The sequence below is a fragment of the Sapajus apella genome, unplaced genomic scaffold, assembly GCF_009761245.1.
Source record: "Sapajus apella isolate SASKATOON/1434 unplaced genomic scaffold, GSC_monkey_1.0 scaffold59, whole genome shotgun sequence".
NCBI lineage: Eukaryota > Metazoa > Chordata > Mammalia > Primates > Cebidae > Sapajus > Sapajus apella.
Genome location: NW_022436999.1, coordinates 8,328,707 through 8,352,456, shown reverse-complemented (window position 1 = coordinate 8,352,456; position 23,750 = coordinate 8,328,707). Strand labels below are relative to the sequence as shown.

The 23,750-nt window shown below is 52.5% G+C and overlaps 1 protein-coding gene across 8 annotated transcripts in view; it reads left to right on the top strand.

The window, feature by feature from the left end:
• The window catches only part of PLEKHG3 (pleckstrin homology and RhoGEF domain containing G3), a 74,103-nt gene that overhangs the window by 45,866 nt on the left and 4,487 nt on the right, over nt 1-23,750 (top strand). For 3 of the 8 annotated variants that reach the window (XM_032245886.1, XM_032245890.1, XM_032245887.1), the window contains exons 2-17: nt 10,671-11,060; nt 12,053-12,150; nt 13,271-13,340; nt 13,669-13,715; nt 13,825-13,975; nt 14,073-14,204; nt 14,394-14,576; nt 14,764-14,856; nt 15,144-15,230; nt 15,479-15,512; nt 15,852-15,950; nt 19,575-19,664; nt 20,142-20,180; nt 20,617-20,636; nt 21,124-21,480; nt 22,001-22,114. In XM_032245886.1, coding sequence (XP_032101777.1) covers nt 10,671-11,060; nt 12,053-12,150; nt 13,271-13,340; nt 13,669-13,715; nt 13,825-13,975; nt 14,073-14,204; nt 14,394-14,576; nt 14,764-14,856; nt 15,144-15,230; nt 15,479-15,512; nt 15,852-15,950; nt 19,575-19,664; nt 20,142-20,180; nt 20,617-20,636; nt 21,124-21,480; nt 22,001-22,114 — 2,004 coding nt within the window. The remainder of the gene's footprint in view (nt 1-10,670; nt 11,061-12,052; nt 12,151-13,270; nt 13,341-13,668; nt 13,716-13,824; nt 13,976-14,072; nt 14,205-14,393; nt 14,577-14,763; nt 14,857-15,143; nt 15,231-15,478; nt 15,513-15,851; nt 15,951-19,574; nt 19,665-20,141; nt 20,181-20,616; nt 20,637-21,123; nt 21,481-22,000; nt 22,115-23,750) is intronic. The other 5 variants (XM_032245893.1, XM_032245894.1, XM_032245888.1 and 2 more) reach the window with 4 other exon arrangements.

The following is a 23,750-nucleotide window of genomic DNA, read 5'->3' as shown; positions in this document are numbered from 1 at the left end:
TCTTTTCTTGCTGTATCACCTGCGAGGAAGAGGAATGAGGGAGGGGAGGCCTGGGGTTGTTTACATAACTTTCTGGATCTGGACTCATTCTTAGAATTGGGAAGGGAGTTGTGTTTTAGGGAAGTGCCCTGGCAGCCTTGCCCCCAAGCCACCGTTCTGATGTGCTTAGGAAGGGAAAGTGAAAATTGAGGGAAGGAAAAAACCCTTGGGTAGTAGGATGCACACAAACTCCTTCCCCAGTCCAGTTGAGAGCTGCTGGCCTGAAATCCCAATGAGAGATTTCTTCCATTTAAGAACTGGCATCTCAGTTTTCTATAGTAGATGTTCTCTTCCTGCTCCTAGAAGCAGTTAGTTTATATGTAGCTTCATCTCTTCACATTTATGTTGGGTCTCATTTCCTCCCCCTTTACATGGGTGGGAATGGGTCTCATTCTTTTTTCTAGCCGATGTTCTCTTGATCTCTCGCTCCTCCTTGAAGCTGTCTCTGAACAGCCAGCACCTTCCTGGGCTTCTGCATTCTTCCTGAAAACTCCTTGGCTCTAGGGACACCTGCAGCCACAGCCCATTTCATGGTTTGGACCTTTTTAGGGCACGTTGTTACACCTTGTCTCATGGAGCCCCACTTCCACGTGTCTTGGTAGTTGTTCTTCCATACCTGTCTTGGATCTGTCCTTTCCCACAAAGTCACGTGGATTCCTTCCGCCTGTCCTTGTCCTGCCTTGCAGCCTGGCCTCTTGTTGCCAGATGCCCCAGATGGCCTGGGGTGGTCTGGGTCCTCTCAGGACTCAGCTGCTCTCTTGGCAGCAAATGCACTCAGATCTCTTCTTCACCTGGCAAAAGCTTACTCATTTATGACTCAGCTAAGATGTCACCTCCTCCTAGAAAGCTTCCTGGTCCCCCAGGTAGCACTAGCTACTCCTTCCTCTGTTAGCACAGTTTATTTATTCATGCTTTTGTATTAGGACTGAAGGCATTGTTTTGTGAATACTCTGTTTATTTGGCCATTTTTCCTTCTGAAGTTCAAGTTCTTCAAAGATAGGACAAGGTCTTATTCATGTCATATCCCCAGGGCCTGGTATTCGTGTTCAGGAGTGTTGAATGAATTCCCAAACTGGAAGCAGTCTTGAACTCCCATACTGCTCACGACTGGATGCTCTCCTCCTTTTCTTACAGATGCACTTGTCTTGTTTTGCATTATATAATGTAAGCTCTGAAGAGTGGGGTCTATGTGTGATTTGTCCTAACTACAGGACTGCCATGATGTCTTTCTGGACAGCTTGGGTAGGAAGATTACCAGGGTCATCTTCAAATCGGAGAGAGATCAAGGCACAAAGAGCATGCTGACTTGCTCCTGATTGTGCAGTGGCTAGGCAGAGCTAGGGTAGTTTGGAGGCGTGCTGGCTGCAGACCCCAGGCTCCTTCACACACGTTCTTCTGCTTTTCCTTTTCTTGATATTCCCCGTGACTTAGGAATGGATCCACACTAGAACCTTTCCCAGTACCTTGCCATTTTGCCTTATGCCCTGGCCCTCCCAGATGTCTACCCTGCAGATGGGTTTACAACCCAGGGACCAGTGTCAAGGATGGTTTTTGTTAATCACTTATTTGTGCTTTTGCTGTCTCAAGTTGCCTCCACTTCTGCTGTTGCTCAGGCCTGCCATGCCTCATGGCCATGTTTCTCTCCAGCTCCCTGTAGTACATGCCGTCTCTCCGTGTGGATCCCTGAGGAATGCACCCTGTCTGCTGTAGGGGTGGGATTCGGACTCATTTATACTTCATTTCTTGGTTTGACCTCCTGTTGGGTATGGGTATCAGCCTGCTTTACTTTCCAGCTGAATTGCTGTGTGTCTGCCTTTATAAGATCACGGTCTACTTTCCGGCCAACATGGTGAAACTGCATCTTTACTAAAAATACAAAAATTAGCTGGGCGTGGTGGTACGCCCCTATAGTCCCAGCTGCTTGGGAGGCTGAGGCAGGAGAATCACTTGAACCCGAGAAGCTGAGGTTACAGTGAGCTAAGATTGTGCCATTGGATTCCTATCTAGTGACAGAGAGACTTCGTCTCAAAAAAATAATGGTCTGTATTGATGTTGAGATCATAGAAGATGGATAAACACATGGGTGGTGGGGGAAGGTCAGGTCATGCTGGTTCACCAAGTTTAACTTGTATCATTAATTTGAGATGTGGATCAAACATTTTAGGTACAAGTCAGAAAAATCTCATTGTCTTGGTGGCTACGGAACAGTTAAGTGATTTATCCATCATCATCACCACCACTGTTCTTGGTGGGTGTCCTGTGTGTCAGATGTACGGGTTACTTACTTGTATCATCTCAACCCTGGAGACACCCCAGTCAGGTTGGCACCATTACTGTGCCTATTTTCCTGATGAGGAACTTGAAGCTTGGTGAGGTGAAGTGACTTGCCCAAGGCCACATACAGCCAGGAAAAATGGAGGACCTGGAATTCAAACTAGGTCTGGCTGATTCCAAAGCCTGTGGATGAGTTGACTGCATTTGGCCTGTGTGGGCCCCACTGCATCTGTGCCTATTCTCTTCTGCTGAGAAAGCTGGGGGACCTAATGGAGCCCCTCCACACGCACTTGATTCCCACCAAGGTTCTCCAGCGCCTTTGAATCTGAGACAGTAGTAAATACAGCTTCCTCCTACCTGCCCACCCGCTCCAGCCTAGAGGCCTCAAAACAAGCAGCCACTGAAGTGGGGATGAGGCTGTGGAGATGGCAAATCTACAGGGCTGGGTCCTTGAATTTTGCTGGTAAGTAGCAGTGGTCCTGTGAGTCTTTTTGACCTCAGGATGAGAGAGGTGGGGCCTCTGGGAACTTTGGATCTGTCTGTAATTTCCAGGGAGTAATTTCTAGCGACACCTTTTAGGGCTTTCTTTGGCTGTTCTGTTTTTGGGGCACACTGCATAGTGACAAGTTGTGCTGGCAGCCAAGTGACCTCTACCCTGGCTGTGAACAAGAGCAAATTATAATCAACAGTAATTGCCCTCATTTGGCTTTAGCATATGTTTACACAAAACTTCCTGATAGACTGCTTTTCCTGGGACATTTGTAGGGAGACCAGATCATCACAGTCCCTTTTCTTTTCTTTTCTTTCTTTTTTTTTTTTTTTTTTTTTTTTTGAGACAGATTCTCACTCTGTCACCCAGGCTGGAGTTCAGTGTCATGGTTTTGGCTCTCTGCAGCCTCCACCTCCCGGGTTTAAGCCATTCTCCTGCCTCAGCCTCTGGAGTAGCTGGGATTATATCACATGCTAATTAACACACACAGTGAATTTTTTTATTTTTAGTAGAGATGGGGTTTCACCACATTGGTCAGGCTGGTCTTGAACTCCTGACCTCAGGTGATCTGCCTGCCTCAGCCTGCCAAAGTTCTGGGATTACAGGTATGAGCCACCACACCTGACCCATCACAGTCCCTTTCTAAACTTGGCCACCTTCCCCTTCCTCCTAGTCTCTTGTGGCTGGTCACCTAGTCTGTAGCCCAGCAGGGTAGCCATGCCGTGCTCTAGCTCCCTGTCTGGGGCCAAGTAGGATGGGACTACCAGGGTGAAAGAGCAGTCACCAATCCTGGCACTTCTTGGTTGATTGGAAACTTGCTAGCAGTGACTAATGTGGAAACTCATTAGACTAGGAGGAACTGGCTTTGGTCTTGACCTCACCCACTGTTTACCTTTCTCTTGACTGTGTGAGTGATGGGAGCTGATCCAGACACCGTCCCGCAGTCCTTCCAGCAGGCATTCATTGAACACCGAATGTGCCTTGCTCTCTAAGGCTGAAGGGAAGGTATGGGAGAGAAGGCCCAGACCACTGGGTTTTACCGTATTGTCCAGAAGAAATGGTTGTATATATGAAGCCCCAAGACCAATGCTTTAACTGATACTCAGGGTGTTTCAAGTTCAGAGGAGCAGATTACTTCCTATTGCTGCTGTAACAAATTCCGCAATCTTAGTTGCTTAAATCAACACACATTTGTTGTCTTAAAGTTCTGGAGATGAGAAGTCAGACTGGGTTTGCAGGGCCACGTTCCTTCTGCAGGATCCAGGGCAGAATTTGTTTCCTTGCCCTTCCCAGCTTCCCAGGCTGCCCATTTCCTTGGCTTGTGGCCCCTTCCTCCTCTTCAAAGCCAGCAGCATAGCATCTTCTAGTCCCCTTCTCTCTGTCTCTCTGCTTTTATTGTCAAACTTGTCTGACCCTGACTCCTGCCAGATTCCTCTTATGAGGACCCTTATGATCACATCAGGCCCACCCGGCTAATCCAGGCTGCTCTCCCATCTCAAGATCCTGGATTTGATCACCTCTGCCTTCTGTGTCCCTTTTGCCACATAAGGTGACATTCACAGGTTGAGGGTCAGGCTGTAGATTTCCTTATGTGAGAGCATTATTCAGACTGCACTAGCGTGTACGCTGGGAAATGGTCAAGGAGGCCTTTCTGAAGGAGGTGATTGGCTGAATTTGTATAGGCAGAGGATCTGGGGACCCATTCCAGGTTTGAGAGACAACGTGGATACATGTCGTGGTGGTGGGGACCGGGTGGTGTGAGTGAATGACTCTCCCTCTGAGCAAGGTGCCCGGCTTTCCTTTCCTTCAAGTGCCAGGCTGAGGGAAGTTTCTGGACTTCAGCTGTAGGCCCAGACTTTCTCCTGGAGTCCATGTGGGAGGACTCCCCTGGCAAGGCACAGTCCTTTTCCTTCCTGGCAGCTGTGGTCCTGCTGCAGGGACCCAGCCAGACTGCATGGGCCCTGCTGCTCCTAGGTGGTGGGAAAATGCATTCCCAAGGGAAAATGAATTTGAGCCAGCTGGGCTGGGTTTGGGTGCCCCAGAAACCTTGGTCACACTGTTGGCACAGCTTCTGCTGGCGGTCACATTGCTCACATGAACACAGAGTCACTCCCCGGGGAGCCTTCTCTCGTGCTTTATTAGGGTGCTCAGGGCTGCTGAATCTCCAGGAGGGCTGGAGGGGTCAGAGTGAGGAAACTGCTAGGAAAGGGGCAAGCGCCCTCTAGGAGGGGGTCCTCCCCTCCCCCAGGAGAGCCCCTAGCGTGCGGGGAGCAATGGGAACAGACAGGCAAGAGCTGGGCCTCTGGGGACAGTTTGGGAGCAGGGTGGCCCAGGGTGGTGACAAGCTGCGGGTAAGAGCACAGCTGAGTGATTTCACCATCTTAGCTGACATCTCTCTGGAAGTTCACATTGCTTTCATCCTGTTTTTTTTCTGGAAGAGTTATAGCTTTTCTCTATTGCTTCCTTCTGGGACTTTTTCTGAAGAGATTCCGAAAGTGCCGTTGTGGGGATTGTTTGGGGGAAGGACAAAAGCTGCTGGGCCACCCTGGCTTTGGGAGCCCTTGGAATGTTTAGCAGATGGTGTAGTTGAGGGATGAAGAAGGCCACACGGGAGGGCTGCGCCATCGTCCCCCCTGAGTGAGGACTTTCCCTGTGTGCAGGTGCCGTGTGGATTCCTCCCTTACTGGGGCCTTTGGAGCAGCTGCCTCTGGGGACCCCCCCTTGCTTCTTTTCTGCCTGGCTCCAAAGCCGCTATGGTGCGGCGGCTTCTAATGCTTGAGTGTGAGGTGAAGGGCAGTGGATGAAAGGATGACACCAGCCTCTCTGAACCAGAATGTTTTCTGGAGAATCTCTGATGTGCTCACCAGAGGGTTTGCCCCCAAGTGTCCTTTCCCCTCTCCTGCCTTGTCCTCAGCTCACTGGCCTGGGAGGGAGGGCCAGTGGGTATGGGCTGACCCCTGGGCATTCCCTAGGACCAGAGACACAGAGTTCCAGAAGGCTCTCTGTGAGTGCCCCTATGGGATGGGGAAGGAGCAGGGTCCCATTGCCTCTGTGACAGGAGACCTGAGGGCAGAACTCCAAGGCTGTTGTGGGTTCTGAGGGTGTGGCCGTTTTTTCCTGTTGGGTCAGAATGGGGCATGGTGCTGAGGCATAGTGGGGAGGGAAGGATGTGGCCCCAGTCTGCTGTGCTGGGAATCCAGGGCCTGCTGCAGCCTGCCTGCCTTGGCACCTGCAGTATTCAGAGAAGCTCCTCCAGAGGACAGGTGTGGGTGGAGGAAGGGTGTGGTTTAGGTTCAAATTTAGAGAAAAAAAACCAAACCTCTCTCTCCCTCTTCTGCCCATGGATCTTTAAAGGTGTATGTCTGAGCTTCTTAGGCCATCAAAAAGGAAGCTTGGCTAGGTGTGGTGGCTCACACCTGCTAATCCCATCACTTTAGGAGGCTGAGGCAGGAGCATTGCTTGAGCCCTGGAGGTCGAGGCTGCAAGGAGCTATGATTGTATCACTGCACTCCAGCCTGGGTGACAGAGGGAGACCCTGTCTCAAAAAGAGATAAGTCTTTGGGGACCTGCCCAAAGAAGGCTTCACAAGTGTAGGACTTGAGAGAGTTTTCTGTTTTTTTCTTTTTTGAGACAGAGTCTTGCACTGTCACCCAGGCTGGAGTGCAGTGGTGCGATCTCAGCTCACTGAAACCTCCACCTCCCAGGTTCAAGTGATTCTTCTGCCTCAGCCCCCCAAGTAGCTGGGATTACAGGTGCCCGCCACCACACACAGCTAATTTTTGTATTTTTAGTAGAAACAGGGTTTTATCCTGTTGGCCTGGATGGTCTTGAACTCCTGACATCAAGTGATCTTCCCACCTCTGCCTCTCAAAGTGCTGGGATTACAGGCCGAGAAAGTGAGTTTTCTAGAAGACTGATTCACTGATGACTGACTGGATTGATTGGTGTTGCAAGATGAAAGAGGTCATGGCTGGGGCATACTTAGGAGAACTGGAGACCTGTGTGTGATAGGATGGGGTAGGCGTGGGCACTTGGTTTGAGGGTTTGGCTGCTGTCTGCCTCATCGCCTCTTTCTCTGGCTTCCTCCTTCCCTAGCAGATGGGGTCTTCTAGAGTGAGTATAGAGACCCCAGTTCTCATCCTGGCTTGGGGGAATCTTACAGTATGGAGTGATGCTCTTTGGGTAGTGAGGAAAGACTGGCCCCGCCCAGGGAGCACCAGCGGAGGCACTTTAGCCACCTCTGTGGGAGTCTGAGTTGCACACACATAATGGCTCCAATCCGGTCTCTTAGGGCCAGAATGCACTCCGATTGAGTGGGATGCACTCAGAACGCACTCCGATTGAGTGCCATGTCTCTTATCCGTCACCATCAAACAGTGCCTCCTGACAGTCTGCACTGGTGTCCTGCTTTGTACTCAGTGCTTCGTTTGTTCTTCAGCCCTCCCTTTCTTGGGCTCTTGGTTCTTTTCCAGCAAGTCCTCCTGCCCAGGAGAGAGAGCCTTGTGATCCTGGGTCTCCTGGTCACTACAGGGCTTCTGTCATCATCCAAGAACTTTATAATCTAATCCCGGTGACCTCATGCTTTTTCTGTTTTCCTTTCTGCTTACCCATGACCTGCAATCCTTTGACTGGGGATCTGTATTTTACCATGTTGTTCTGCCGGAGAGTGAATGGCCAAAGGTCACATAGTAGCAGGTCCAAAAACCACCCTAAGGAATCTTGACTCAGTCCTTCAGAGTGTCATGTCGTAAGCCCTGATCCTTCAGGTCTTCATGTCTCCTGCAGCTTATGCTGAAGCAAAGCCATGGCAGCCAGGGCTGTGACCAAGCCTTTGTTTATAGCCCTGGTTAATGTGTAGTCTGTTAGGGAGGCAGTGGGCAGCAGAGCATGAACTCTGGAGCCTCAGTGCCTGAGTTCGAGTCCAGGCTCTACCACTTACTACTTCTGTGGCCTCAGTGCCTGCATGTGTAAAATGAGAACCCACCTCCTGGAGTTGTTGCAAGGGATTAGTCACTTTAATATGTATATAGCACTTAGAGCATTTTAGCAGTTGGCCGTTATGCTTTGTTTTAGTGCTAGGAGGATTTGGGCCACGGGTTCTGTTTTCAAAATATGAGCTTAGTTTGCAGACAGGTAGCCTATGATCAATCAGAGAGAAAACTTCTCCAAGTAGAAAAGACATTTTAGTTTCTGGGTTTGAAGTATGCTTCTGTTGCCACCCTCTTGCAGTAGGATCCCCAAAGGGGGACCCTCAGAAAGTCCCTTTTAGAGACAAATCTTCCTAATTGTGTGTGTGTTGGCGTAGGGGTTGGGCTATGAGTAATCTTGCGTTAAGGCTGTGACCTGGCTGCCTGTGAAATCCATTTGGGACTGGGGCCTTTTCCATTTAGCTTCCCCAGAGAAGCTGACCCCAGATCTGATCTGGGAAAAGTCTTAGGCCATAAATCCCTGCCCCTTTGTTCCCCGCTGTGATGGTGGTGGTGGTGGGGAGTGCCTGACTGTGCGCTCTGAAGAACATTGGAGTGCCACAGGGCTGGGGGTTAAGGGCTGGGGTGGAGCTTGGGTTTTTGTCTGTCGGTGCTGGAATGACACCACGGCGTTGCCCTGCCTGCTGGTTCTGTAAAAGGCATAGCTGACTAATTGTAAAGGCTCTTTTGAGGAGGGAGGAAAAAGCAGCAGCCTTACAATTCCCTGGGGGCTTTCCTCTGAGATGCTCAAAGAGCTTTACCAAAATGATCTTGTTAATTAGCCCTCCTTGCATTGTGCTGTGGAGGGAAAGCACTGGCCTGCCACTGAGTCCCCATCTGCAAGACGAGAGGCTCCTACCTCTGTAGGAGGTGACCCCCTCCAGTGAGACACAGTGACAAAGTGCTGTGTGCTCCAGACGGTCACGACTAGGTTAGCAGTGAGTGGTAAGTCAATCTTGAGGTGCTTGATCTGTACCTCAGTAAAAGCATCAATTTGTTCACCATCATTGTTCATTTGTCAAGTTGGCCCTTAAGACCTGTGCTCTTTTTTTTTTTTTTTTTTTTTTTTGAGACGGAGTCTTGCTCTGTCCCCCAGGCTGGAATGCAATGGCTTGATCTCTGTCGGCTCACTGCAACCTCTGCCTCCCAGGTTCAAGCAGTTCTGCTGCTTCAGCCTCCTGAGTCGCGGGGATTCCAGGCGCCCACCACCATGCCCGGCTACTTTTTGTATAACTCCTGCTCTTAAATAACTAATAGTGTAGGGCAGAGGGTCTCAAACTAGTCACACTGTCTCAGGTGAGTGCCACAGTGGGAGAAACCGGAGAGGTAGTAAGAGAACACGGAAAGGTTCCCCAGTTTTGGGGGATATTGGAAGGTTCCTGGAGGGGCAGCGTGTAATTGGAGACCTAAAGATTGGATGTACATAGGTTGGGGAAAGGTACCGTATGGGGTGGATGGGGAGGAGGTAGTGCTGAAGCAGAGAGAACATTTGCAAAAGCCAGAGACCCAGGGGTGTGGGTTTCTAGGTTGAGGCAGAGGCACAGAGAACCAGGGGCCAGTGCCAAGGGTTCCCAGAGTGATGGCAGCTTCTAGATCCTTCTCCATGGAGCTCAAGCCTCTACCCTTTGGCTGTGTCTGTGGTCTAGTTGCTTCTGAGCTCTAAAGCTAGGGGTAGAAGACTTGGGTCAGTAGGGATGAGAGGAATGCTCAGGAACTTACTGCTTTTCTGTGAAATAGCAATTAGATGTGTACTCTGGAAAGTGGCATTGGTGAGCTCTGCTTCTATGGGGTGGGCATGGGTGTTGCATAGGTGTCCCTGTCCTTCCCAAAGGCTACAGCCTGGAAGTAGTCTGGCCAACTCCACCCTTCCTTCCCCGGATGCTCCAGGTGGGCCTGCCTGTGAGCCACGCCATCTGCTTAGGGAATAAAGTCCACCTGAGGCTGTGTTTGTCTCACCTGGGTGCAGTTTACTGCTTTCTCTGCTGCCCCCACCCAGCTGTGCTAAAAGGAGCTTACAGAGACTCACTGATGGCTCAGCCCTGAGGAATTTCCTGGGGCCTGGGATGAGTCAGGGGCAACCTGTACCAGGTGCTGGGGTGGGGCTGGGGAGTGGGGGGATAATGCTGGCTCAACCAGTCAATATTCAGAAGGTTTCAGGTTCGTGGTGAAGCCACTGGTGCCCCTGAGGTTTTGCAGTCCTAGGGAGAATATCACCCCTGGTATGTGTCTTGTCTTAACACTGTAAGAACCAGGTCTTTGCCCATTCCTGTACAGTGACCCTAGCACAGGCCACAGACAGGTGAGCACTTGGGAAGTGCCTCTTGACAACTGCCATTATCATCACCATATTGATGGCGTATGGAGCACGAACCCTGTGCCAGGCATCATGCTCAGAGCTTTACAAACAGCAGATATGGCCTCATCCAGGAGGACAGTCATGGGGTAGGCTGTGTCCATCCCCATTTTACAGGTGAGGAGCTGCAGCTCTGAGAGACTAAGTACTGTGCCCCGGCAGTGGGGCTGGGCTGTGAGCTCCTCAGCAGGTACCTGGACCACTACGCTGGCAAGTGGACTTGGGCACTCTCATCAGTGCTCATAGAGTCTGAGGGCACGGTCTTTCTTGGGATTCAGTTTTGTTTTGTTGTGTTAAACATAAATACACATAGCATAAAGTTGGACCATCTTCACCATTTTAAGTGTACAGTTCAATGACAGTAGGTACATTCATATCATTGTGCAACCAGCATCACCGTCTCTCCACAGAACCTTTCATCTTCTAAAACTGAATTCTGGACCCACTAAACATGCCCACCCCACTTGTCCCTATCCCTGGCAACCACTCCTGTTCTCTTTCTCTGGGCATTCTGAGGTTGACCCTTCATCTGTCTGTCTTGTTGCAGAATCTCCCTGGGGTGCCCTCCCCAGGCAGCAATGCCAGGATGCCCGTGTCCACCTCTCTCCGCCAGGATGGCAGCCAGGAGCGGCCGGTGAGCCTGACCTCTACTACCTCCTCGTCGGGCTCCTCCCGTGACAGTCGCAGTGCCATGGAGGAGCCCGGCGGCTCCGAGGCTCCCGCCGAGAATGGAGCAGGCTCCCCGAGAGGCCGGCATCTCCCCAACAGCAACAACAACTCCAGCAGCTGGCTGAACGTGAAGGGGCCCCTCTCCCCATTCAACAGCCGGGCGGCGGCTGGGTCTGCACACCACAAGCTCAGCTACCTGGGCCGAGTGGTGCGGGAGATCGTGGAGACGGAGCGCATGTATGTGCAGGACCTGCGAAGCATCGTGGAGGTGCGTGCCGGGGCCCCAGGCGCAGCGTTCTAGCAGAAGCCTGCTTCACCCGGGAGGGCAGCTCTCGGAAGACATGCTTCCAGTGGAGTAGTTGGAGGACCGGGGTCTCCCACAACCCTGTGGAAGCTGTGGACTCCTCAGGCTTCCCTAGGACCTTGGGCCAGATCAGTAGCTTGGGCTGGCAGGAGTAAGCATCACTGACAGGGAGGGTGGGGCCCCAGCCTGCTTAGGAAGATGGCTCTAGGGAGCCTGGGCCACAGAGACTGAATGCGGTGAAGACACAGACTCTGGGCCTGGCCCCCCGCATCCGCTGCCCTGTTGTTTCCTGGCTGTGCGGGGTCTCAGGTTCCTCCTCTGTAAGAAAAAGCCACACCTCCCTTGCAGGGTCACTGTAGGTAAAGGGCACGGAAGGGGAGCTGTGTGGCCACCACTGAGGAAGCCCTCTGCCCGCTGGCTTAGGGTGTGGATTAGTTTCCTAGGGCTGCATTAACAAATGACCACACACCGAGTGGCTTAAAACAGCAGATATATTCTCTCTCAGTTCAGGAGGCCAAAGTCCAAAATCAAGGTGTTGGCCAATGTTGGCCCGGTGGGATCCCTCCGCAGCCTCTGAGGGAGTAGGCGTTCCATGCCTCTCATCCAGCTTCCTGGGCCCTGGCAGCCTTTGACGGGAGATGTGGCCCAGAACCTTCCTATTACCTTCTTTTCTGTGTGTTTTCCTGTCCTCTCCTCTTATAAGGACAGCAGCCACTGGATTTGGGACCCACTCTGAATCCTATCTGAAGTCATCTTGAGATCCTTAACTAATGGCATCCACACAGAACTTATGTCCAAATAAAGTCACATTCTGGGGTTCCAGGTGGACACTGTCTCACCCAGCACAGTAGGTGGACTATGAAGATGTCACAGCAGTGCCGAAACGAGATGTGGCTAGGGCGGGTAGTGGGCATGTTGTGCCGGGAGCTGAGTTCTGACCGCCTCTCCCCACGCAGGACTACCTCTTGAAGATCATCGACACACCGGGGCTGCTGAAGCCAGAACAGGTCAGCGCCCTTTTCGGGAACATAGAGAACATCTACGAACTCAACAGGTGTGTGAATGGGCCCGACACCATGTTGTGCCTGCGACGCACCCTTCAGGACCTAGAAAGGGACCCTGGATGGCCCTGGACTCATGGGCTGTGACATGTGGGCCCGGGGCCTGTTCTCTGAGGACAGGGAAGGGTGGTCCATCTCTGTGCCCTGGCTGACGTGCTTTCTCTCAAGGGCAGACAGGGAGGTAATTGGACGGTGTGTGCGTGTTGGGTCCAGCCTGGGCTGGCGCCCCTCAAGGAGCTGCTGGGCTCTTCCCTGCACACCGATTCTCTTCCTTCTGGGTGGCTTCTCTGTCCTTCTCATCTTCATTTTTCACTTGCACATCTCCTAATTTCTTATCCTCCTTCCTACTGACCCCAAGGGCTCCCTGGAGATGATCTGATCTATTAGTGGAATGCACAGCCCCCGCAAGACAGATGTGGGAGGCTGAACAGGGCAAAGGGCGTGGGTCTGTTGCCTGGGACCATGGACTCCCCAGGGAAAGTGCACTGCTTGGGAAGGGCAGGGCTTGAGGGAACAGCGGTGCTAAGACCGGAGGAATCATATCCCAGGCCCCTTAAGATTGGCAGAAGGAGCTCTGGCTGTGTAAGCTGGAGAGGTCTGGGAGCGCAGGGTGCAGGGAACACTTAGGCCAACCGTGAGGGGTTGGGAAAAGAGGAGGAGCATAGAGGGAGGAGACCAGGAGTGGTGTTTCTACGGGTGCCAGGACTCACCTGTCTCTCCCCATATCCCTGGCTCCTTTGCTAGTCCCCTTTCTCTTTTCTTTTCCCTTTAATCCTCTGCTTTTTGTGTGTTTGACTCCTTCTGCCTACGGAGGAGCTGTGTCCCCTCCCGAGGTGGGTATAGGGGTCCCCTTTTCCTCTCCCGCTTGCTGAGCCCATAGGTCTCCCTGGCCTCCTGCTTCGTGGTGGTGCTGGATACTTTGTGGTTGCTGCATGGGGCAGGGCTCCCTCTGCCCTTGGCTGCCTCCCAGGAGGCTGGAAGCCCCAGCTCTTTAGCATGACAACAGGGCTGGCTGTCAGTCATGGCTCAGGGCTTGGGAGGTTGGGGAGGGGGCAGTGAGGGGCGTTGTCCTCTGACTACAGAGGGTACAGTGGCTGCTCTCCCCTCACCCAGCCAGCTCCTCAGAGACCTGGACAGCTGCAATAGTGACCCCGTGGCTGTGGCCAGCTGCTTTGTAGAAAGGGTAAGAAGGGTTGGATCCTTGCCCCTGTCCTACCTTGTTGACAGCTCAGAGAGACAAGAACTACCAGCATAAGCGGACATTTAAGTCTTGGGGATCCCTTTCCAGTGAAAGTCCCGGGTGCTCTGTCTTGAATGAGAAGGGTGTTCTGGAGGGAGCCAGGACTGCTGGGTGGATGGGATGTTCTTGACAAATAGGTATAAAGATAGCTCTGTAGGCACTTGGGAACAGGGGACAGAGTATGCTCTGGGGCTAGGGACCTATCTGGTACCACCATCTTTACAGTCAAATGGGACTCTCCCTGAAATCACTATTTTTGATCTCTTCTTAGAGCCAAGAGTTTGATATCTACACCCAGTATTGCAACAACTACCCCAAGTGAGTAACTGGGGCGGGAGGGAAGGCAGAGCCATCTGGTGAGTCCAGAGCCACCACCTCCTCATCCAGGCCTTCCCTAGGCGGTGACAGGCCCTTCTCCCACTCGCAGCTCCGTGGCCGCCCTGACGGAATGCATGCAGGACAAGCAGCAGGCCAAGTTCTTTCGGGACCGGCAGGAGCTGCTGCAGCACTCGCTGCCCCTGGGCTCCTACCTGCTGAAGCCAGTCCAGCGCATCCTCAAGTACCACCTGCTGCTCCAGGTAGCCATCGCCCCCTCCCCCTTCCTCCCAAACATCTGGGGTCTGGGGAGGGCAGGCCTTCGAGTCAGAGGTACCTAAGCCCCTATCTTCTGTGCAGGAAATTGCCAAGCATTTTGATGAAGAAGAGGATGGTTTTGATGTGGTGGAGGATGCCATTGACACCATGACCTGTGTGGCCTGGTACATCAACGACATGAAGAGGAGGCATGAGCATGCAGTCCGGCTCCAGGTGCTCTGGGGCTGGGAGGCTGGGGGAGGGGCAGGGCTGAGTGGGCCGGGCTTCGGCTGGAAAGAGGGCATGTGGCAACCCTTCTGATGAGCTGGGGGGTGGCATTGGGGGAGCCTTTGTGGCAGGGTTTGCAGAGCCTCCTGAGGCCCTAGTGGCCTGACTCTAGGGGTTGGGGCCCCTCTGCTGCAGGAGATTCAGTCACTCCTCATTAACTGGAAGGGACCCGACCTGACCACCTATGGGGAGCTCGTCCTGGAGGGCACGTTCCGCGTGCATCGCGTGCGCAATGAAAGGACCTTCTTCCTCTTTGACAAAATGCTGCTTATCACCAAGAAGCGCGGCGATCACTTTGTCTACAAGGGCAATATCCCGGTAACCAGGCCCTGCCCATCTCCTCTGCGATCTTCTCTCCTTCCCAGAGGATCTGGGCTCCCCTCCTTGTCTGCTTCTTGGGGCTCCTGCACCACCCTTCTGAGTCTCCCTCCCTACTTCCCCAGGCTGGCTTGAGGGGACGGGCCCCCCAACATTGTGCTTGACTGTCCTTTCCCTCTGCCCCCAGTGCTCCTCCCTGATGCTGATAGAAAGCACCAGAGACTCCCTGTGCTTCACCGTCACCCACTACAAGCATAGCAAGCAGCAGTACAGCATCCAGGTGAGGGGCAGGTGGGGCGCAGGGGTGAGGGAACAAGATGCCCAGGGGACACCTGTGTGGGACTCCTGGCTCCTCTGCTCACCTAGCTGCCCCAAGCCCCAGTGTCTCCATCTATAAGGCGGGGATCTTGCAGGCACCTCTCAGGGTCGAAGCGAGGAGTCAGGCTAACCTCACAGAGGCCCCAGCATGGCCCCACTTTTTCTTCCTGGGCAGAAGCACTGTCCATGCTAGACTGCTTCAGGCCTGTATTGATAACCCCTGGGTTCCTTTCCCTTGGATCCTCCTAGGCCAAGACAGTGGAAGAGAAACGGAACTGGACTCACCACATCAAGAGGCTCATCCTGGAGAACCACCATGCCACCATTCCCCAGAAGGTGAGCTCCTCCAGCTTCTGACTGGGTGCAGGGAGAATGCGCTCCTCTGAGCCAGCTCTGCAGGGTCCGTTGGGGCCTCACGTTCTGGACTTTGGCTCCACGGGACAGTGGGTGTCAGTACGGCAGATGCCCCAGACCTTGGTGCAGCACTGCGGGCCATCCTCCTTGTACAGCAACGGTGGGTCCTGTGGGCAGGGGAGGCTGACCCATGGCAAAGTAATAACCAGGTGCATTGCCTTCTCCTTCAGGCCAAGGAAGCCATCCTGGAAATGGATTCCTACTGTAAGTGTGCCCTTTTCTGCCTGTTTTGTCCCTAATTGTGCACATTGCTAGGTCAGGCTGCATTCTGGGGAAGCTTTACCTGGTCACTTTATTCCAGGAAGGGGAGGATGGGGGTCTTCCATTAAGGGCGGGGTTTAACTACATGATTAGGGATGCTTTCCTGCTGAGTGGTGGGACCCTCAGTGCCTGAAGCTGCCACATGGAAGATGGAAGGCGCTCTGGAGGCTTCTGGCCCTGGAGCTAGGTGGGTGCAGAGGTCTTGCTGGGCATGGACAGGGTCGGGAGTAGGCCAAGGCCAGTTGGGAGCCAAAAGCTTGATCGTCTCTCTCCTGGGTGCAGATCCCAATCGGTACCGCTACAGCCCAGAGCGACTGAAGAAGGCGTGGTCCTCCCAGGATGAGGTGTCCACCCACGTGCGCCAGGGCCGCCGGCAATCTGGTAAGAGAAGGGCTGTGGAAGCAGGAAGCCTCTCTCTCGCACCCTTGCCCAGGCTGGGGACTGTCTTCAGCAGTGTCCAGGGGTGGCTCTCACCTCTGCGGAAACCCTGGGAAAGGCTAGAGGGGGGCTGGGCGCACACCTGGGGCGCATCCTTTCCCTTTGCTAGTGCTGCCCACACCAGGTGCCTCTAGGCCCTTGCTGCCCAACCGGTCTGGGTAGCTAACCTTTTCTTTTTTCTTTTTTTTTTGAGAGACGGGAGTCTTGCTCAGTCACCAAGGCTGGAGTACAGTGGCTTGATCTCGGCTCACTGCAACCTTTGTCTCCTGGGTTCAAGCAATTCTCCTGCCTCAGCTTCCCAAGTAGCTGAGACTGCAAGCATGCATCACCACACCCAGCTAATTTTTTTTTTTTTTTTTTTTTTTGAGACAGAGTTTCACTCATGTTACCCAGGCTGGAGTGCAATGGCGCGATCTCAGCTCACCGCAACCTCCGCCTCCTGGGTTCAGGCAATTCTCCTGCCTCAGCCTCCTGAGTAGCTGGGATCACAGGCATGCGCCACCATGCCCAGCTAATTTTTTGTAGTTTTAGTAGAGACGGGGTTTCACCATGTTGACCAGGATGGTCTCGATCTCTTGACCTCGTGATCCACCCGCCTCGGCCTCCCAAAGTGCTGGGATTATAGGCTTGAGCCACCGCGCCCGGCCCTAATTTTGGTATTTTTTAGTAGAGACGGGATTTCACTATATGTTGGCCAGGTTGGTTTCGAACTCCTTGCCTCAGGTGATCTGCCTGCGTCGGCCTCCCAAGGTACTGAGATTATGGGTGTGAGCCACTGCACCTGTCCAGCCCACCTTTTTCAAGGCCCTAGGAATACTTGCTCCCTCGGGCCTTGGCACCCCTTCTTACCCCCTCCCTCATTTGCTGCTCGGGAATACCAACCCCAAGTCATTCAGGAGTGACACTCAGACATCACGCATGGCCCATCCCAGTCCTGGAACAACCCAGCAGAAGCAGGACCTGGGGAAAACGAGTTAGACTTCAGTGGCACCAAACCCAGACAGGCAATATTTACTTTGGGTCTGAGGAAAAAGTTCCATTTTCCTCTCCTGAGTTTTCTTCCATTCCTGGAGTTGCTAGTGTGTTCTTGGATTATTGGAATGAATCGTCTATTTGAAAGGAGAAAACCTTGCTTTTATTCTTAGCTCTGTGGTGATGAGTGTGTGTGTTTTCTACGTTGGTTTTTTCACTGCTATTTAGTGCGAGGCCCAAGGACAGGTCCGGCTTAAGCCAGTTGTCTGCCAAACATCCCCAAGGTGGGAGTTGGGGTGAGAATTGTCTTTCAGACCCCGGAAGAGAAGGATTCTAAAGTGACTGAGAGCAGTGTCTTGGCTTGGGTCCACAAGTATGTTGGGTTTTGATTGGTGATGACCCATGGGTCCCCTGAGCGTGTGTGTGGATTGATATGTGGGTGTTAGCCTTCCGGAAGGTGGAGCAGTGGCTTATAGGAAGCTTTTCTGGTTTTACGTTGTTGGTATTGCTCTGGATGGATCTTGAGCCCTAGGCCACCTTGCTATGGTTGTAAAAGTTTTATGGTTAAAAGCCCCAAATGGGGGTGTTGCCTTCTTCTCTCTAGCCTTCTTTATTTCCTTTTCTTTTTCTTCTCCTATAATTCTCTTCTTGTCCTCCTTAACTTGCTGTACCTTAAAATTGGAAGCTTCTATCACATGGATGTGTTCAGCAACTGATAATGTTGGTGACAGTGACAGTAGCTGTACCCTAATGTCAATGTCAAAACTTTAGCTACGGATGTACAACTCTGTGAATATACTTAAAGCCATCAAATTATACACTCTAAATAGGTGAATTGTATGTGAATTATATCTCAATAAAGCTGTTACTAAAAAACCCCAAACTTTAGTTGTCTAAGGCACTCAGGAAATGAGCCATTTTAGAGAGCTGAACTTTCCACAAGGCTGAGATTTTTAGCCTGTAAATACTAAGAGTTGGATTTTTTAAAAAAAGATTAAAAATTTTTTTGTTTTAACTGTTATGAAGTAGACATCTTTTCTTTTCTTCCTTTTCTTTTCTTTCATGGCGTCTTGCTCTGTCGCCCAGGCTGGAGTGCAGTGGTGCAATCTTTGTTCACTGCAACCTCCACCTCCTGGTTCAAGTGATTCTCCTGCCTCAGCCTCCTGAGTAACTGGGACTACAGGCATACACCACCACACCCAGCTAATTTCTTTGTATTTTAGTAGAAATGGTTTCACCACATTGGCCAGGCTGGTCTTAAACTCCTGACCTCAGGTAATCCGCCCACCTCGGCCTCCCAGAGTGCTGGGATTACAGGCGTGAGCCACCACGCCTGGTTGAAATAGACATCTTTCTAAAGCATGTTAAACCAAGGGTGCTGCCCGCAGTTGAACCTTTCCTTTTCTGGAGTCGATGCTACAGCATCACTTAGGGTATGTGAACTGCCACGTGCTTGAGGGGCCCCAGAAGCTGTGGGTTGCCATAGAGACAGCCTGTGTTTGGTATGCCATGCCCCTCTTCACCATTCTTCTGTAACACTGAAGTGTTTGTTCTCATCAGTCTAAGCATGTTTGTCTGTAGTAGCCCCTCTTCCCCTCCTGTCTATTAGAAAGTGATTGTTCAGGCCGGGCATGGTGGCTCACTCCTGTAATCCTAGCACCTTGGGAGGCTGAGGTGGGAGGATCACTTGAGGCCAGGAGTTCAAGACCAGCCTGGACAACATAGTGAGGCTTCGTCTCTACAAAATTAAAAAATTAGCTAGGCATGATGGTATGCACCTGTAGTCCTAGCTACTCCAGAGGCTGAGGTGGGAGGATCACTTGAGCCTGGAAGGCAGAGGTTGCAGTGAGTGGATATTGTGCCCCTGTACCCAAACTGGGTGACAGAATAAGACCTTGTTTCAAAAAAGAAAGAAAGAAAGAAAGAAAAAGAAAGAAAGAAAGAAATCAATGAGTCAATCTATTGAAATTGTGGGAACTGTAGACCACAAAAAGACCAGGAAAGCCCCGGGGGAGGGGCTTGGGCCACATGCGGGTGCTCTACTGCCTGGGCTCAGCCCTCTGCTCTGACTTCCTTGAGGTCTTTTCCGCTTCTGCTTCCCACTCAGAGAGCTGAGATGGGCTAACAAGTATACTCTATGGATAATCAAGGTCTATTGTTTAATTTAAATGATGTGTCACTTATCCAATATTCTTGATAAGTTTTGAAATGAAAGAATATTTTCTACTTCTCACTTTAAAAATAATTAGGCATTTACTTACATTGATACAGATAGTGTTGCATGTTGTGTGTGTGTATCAGCAGAAAAGTGTTTCTTCAGTAGGCCCTCCTGCTGAGGAACAGCAAGAAACCTTGGTAGGCTTTCCTTCTGACTCCAAATGTGTAGCAAATCATGGCCATCCCTGGGCCTCACACTTACCATCAGCCGGGCTGGGCAAGGATATAGATAGGCAAAGGTGGAGGGTCTGTAGAGCTGGACCTTGAGACAAGGTCCTCTTATTCCTGCCCTCCAGTCTCAGGTGTGTCCCCAGAAAGGCTGGGTACAAGGTGATGACACCATCAGCCTAACGGATGTATTTTGTATTCTGTCCCCAGAGCCTGGTCACTCTCCGTATATTCGGGCAACTCTCCCCAGCGGGCAGCGAGGCTTCATGATGCCAGGCCTTAAGGGCCGTAGAAAGTCGGGTGCGACCTCTGCTTTCCAGCTGGGGTGCTGTGAGGGGGCTTGGCAGTGGGTGTAGCTGCTGCGCTGGTAGCTTATTGCCAGGGAGGCAGGAGGCTTGAGGTGGAGCCAGGAACCTCCCTCCGGAGATGTTGCTAGTTGGTCTGAAGGGAGAGCATGGAGCTCTGTCCCCTCCCTATGGCTCCTGCATGAGGGCCCTGGGCCAGGTGCGCTAATGCATTACATCATGGGCAGCGCTGCAGGGCTGGCAGTCACAGCAGGGGTCCCGGAGCTGGATGGGCCCATCTCCCTGTCCAGTAGGTGCAAGGGGGCTCGGTGACACTGTGGAAGGCAGCCTCCCTGGGGCCTTACGGCTGCCGGGGGCCAAGGCAGAGTGGACTTTGAGCTGGTGATGGGCTGGTGGCACTGTGAGCTTGTTACCCAGTCAGGCACAGCAGTTTCCTGGCCTGCACTGACTCTGCCCATGCTTTCCTCCTCAGAACCAACCAAACACCTGCTCAGGCAACTCAACGAGAAAGGTGAGTGTGTGAGGGTGGCCAGCCATTCCCGGTGAGCGGGGGAGGAAGAGTGGAAGCAGCTGACCACCTGGGGTGTGACCTGGGGGTGGGGGGAATGTCATAATAGTATAGCGGGGACTCTGCCTCCGTTCCCTCTGGAAGAGGGCCTCACCCCTGACTGTCTGAGGAGAGGGGCTGGAGCTCTCCCCCATGCACAGGCCTCTTGCCCTTTCCTCGGGAAACAGCGGGCACAGACCTGCACTGCTCTGCGACCCTGGGCTCCTGCTCTGTCTCATTCTTTTGAAAGCCCCAGAGACTAGGTGAGGGTTCTAGGAGCAGGAGCCCCCAGGGAGGCCTTCCCCATGGGGCTGTACAGAGGTCTGTCTCCTGCTTACTGATCTCTTCCCCTTCCCTGCCCCTTGCCCATGTGCTGGGGACCTGGTGGTGATGTCCGCAGCCCGAGCAGCAGGAATGAAGGTAAAGGCCAGTGGGAGGAGGGGACTGGCTAACAGAGGCGGGTGGGACTGCCCGGGTCATCCCTCTGGCCCCGTCAGCCCTCATTGTCTTCATTCATTCAACAAATGCCTACTAATCACCTACTGTGTACTAGGCTCTGTGGCATAGGGCCACAGAGATGAATAAGACATGAGCCTTGCCCGGGGGACCTTTTGGCACCCTCTTCCTAGAACAGCACCCTGCTGACATCCTGCCCAGGGTGGACCTGCTCAGATTTCCCTCTCTCTAGGGTAGACAGGCAGGTAGGCCTCTTTGGGTTCTGAATTTTTTTTACAAGATCCCAGCCTTTCCACTATAATGCCCACTCCTCCCTGGACCCCCACTGGAGACCTGAGTTGGGCATCTAGATGTGGCTTTCTGTGTGAAGCGTCCCTACCCCCAGCTGCCTGCAGGAAGAGGGGAGGTTGCCCAAGATGCTGGTCACGAGGGGCTTTTGTGCTCTGAACAGCATGCAGGCAGTGCTGGCACCCTCCTGGACTTTGGGCAGCCCTCCCGTAGTCGGGGCCTGCAGCCGGAGGCTGAAGGGGCTGCTCAGGAGGAGGAAGAGGAGGAGGTGGTGGAAGAGGAGGAGGAGGAGGAGGAGGAGGAAGAGCAGGCCTTTCAGGTCTCTCTGGAGGACCTGGCAGGGCATGAAGGCAACGAGAAGGGGTCTGGGCCGGAACCCCCAGGCTCAGAGGAGGAGGAGGAGCAGGAGGAGAGCCTGGCAGTGGCGGAGCAGGTAGCCGACTTTGCCAGCTCCCTGCTGGCCGCCCTCCACTGCTGGCACTATCGGGCCAACGCTTTACTTTTCTCCCGGGGCGCTATGGTGAGGTGTCTCTTCGAGCTCCCTTCCTCCCTGCATGCTCCCTGGCATGTGCATGCCCACCCAAGGGCCCCCTCTGCTGCCCTCTACACCCTACCCTGCCCTGGTTTTACTCCACCCCTCAGCACTTCTTAATCCCCTCGCTCACTGTCACACCCTGGTGAGCCCCTGGCATGCTCTGTTCTAGTACTGGACACTAATCAGTATAACGCCCAACAAGCATGATAAGTGGGGTGGGGTGATGGGGGTGGGAAGAAGCCAGCTCACAGTGGGGCTGGAATGGTCAAGTCCACTTTGTCTGGACAGAAAGGTGGGCTGGGCTTTTCTGAAGGCACATGCCTGACAAGGCTTTCTGCAGCCCCAGGCCTGGCGGTTCAGGTTGGCTCTGGAATGGCTCGGGCCCAAGGCTGGCTCTTAGCTCAGCCCAACCCCTTGGGGTGTGGGAGGCACTGCCCATGTTGGGATGCAGACGGGATCAGCTTCCAGTTATCTTGGAGTTGATGACTGACCTCTGCCTCTGCAGGGAAAGGGGCGCAGGGAGTCTGAAGGCTCCAGGAGCAACAGAAGGCCCAGTGACCGGTCTCCAACCAGTGCTGAGAAGTGCATGAGCTTCGAGTCCGTTTCTTCCCTGCCAGAGGTGAGCGACCAGCAGGTGGCATGGGGGTAGTAGGAAGTGCTTGGAGTCCAGATTTCCCAGTCTGAAAGTAGGGCTTTCAGGCATAGGCTCTTCCCATTGAGCCCATGGGAACAGAGATTCCCCACCTCACAGGACTCTCAGCCCTGCTGGAAGCCCATTTGGCCTGGGGGTATGTGGTGTGGTGAGCTGACCACCCCTTTCAATTAATTAGAAAAAGGCACGTACAGTCCCACGCCAAGGGCACACAGCTGGTGGAAATGAACCAGATATTAGGCTCCCTTGGCTGGGCCACCTTGTATGGGTTATAAGGCCCTGTCCCAGCCAGCCTGCCAGACATTGAAATCACACCTGTGGTCACCTGGGCAAAGTGTAGGAAATTGATATCTATTGGACACCTCTGTAAATGATGTGTTATTTCTTCCTTCTCTTTACCACAACTCTAGAAGGAAAGCTCCCAGGGGCTGATGGCGAGAGGTTGATGGTGTGCCTGATGCTGAGCAGCTTCTGAGGGGCGGGGCCATAGATCAGGCCTGGGGCTCGGACTCAGAGGCCCACTCTCCTTCTCCTGCCCTATGCTGTCTGTGGGTTGTGGGAAGCAGAGTCCTTCACTTTCCCAGTTATAAAGGAAAGATCATGAACGATGGCCTGGACCCCATGTTGGACCCCACAGCCAAGACTGAGAAGCCTGGTTGATACTGGATAGGAATGTAGCATGATGTCTTAGCTTCAGCTGCTGTAACAAAAGCCCTTACTGCTACCTGGGTAGCTTAGTTATTGCTCACGGTTTTGGAGGCTGGAAATTCTAAGGTCAAGATGCCAGCAGACTCTGTTGAGGGCTCACCCTCTGCTTTGTAGATGGTGGCTTCTTGCTGTGTCCTCACGTGGTAAAGGGGCAAGGAAGCTCCCTCGAGCCTCTTGTGTAAGGGATCTGACCCCATTCATGAGGATGGAGCCCTCATGATCTAATTTCCCAAAGGCCCCACCCCTCATTACCATCACACTGGGTGTTAGCCTCCACATATCAATTTTATTTATTTGTTGGATTTTTTTTTTTTTTTTGTTTTTTTGAGATGGAGTCTTACACTGTCGCCTGGGCTGGAGTGCAATGGCATGATCTTGGCTCACTGCCACCTCTGCCTCCCAAGTTCAAGCGATTCTCCTGCTTCAGCCTCCTGAGTAGCTGGGATTACAGGCATGCACCACCGCGACCCATTACTTTTTGTATTTTTAGTAGAGATGGGGTTTCACCATGTTGGCCAGGCTGGTCTTGAACTCCTGACCTAAAGTGATATGCCCACCTCGGCCTCCCAAAGTGCTGGGATTACAGGTGTGACCCACCATGCCCGACCAATACATATCAATTTTAGAGATACACAGACATAAAAAGATAAAAGAAACAAAATAAAATAGAAAAACATAAAAAAAAAGAGAGAGATACACAGCCATTCAGACCACAGCAAATGGGGTGTCCAATAATAACAGAATGAGAACCACCCATTAAAAAGTTTAAAAGAAGCAGATGAAATGTTAGTAGTATATTTAACCCAATATATGTAGAATATTAAATTTTAGTATGTAATCAACATAAAAAGTTATTGACATGTTTTATCCTTTTTTTTTTTTTTTTTTTTGAGAT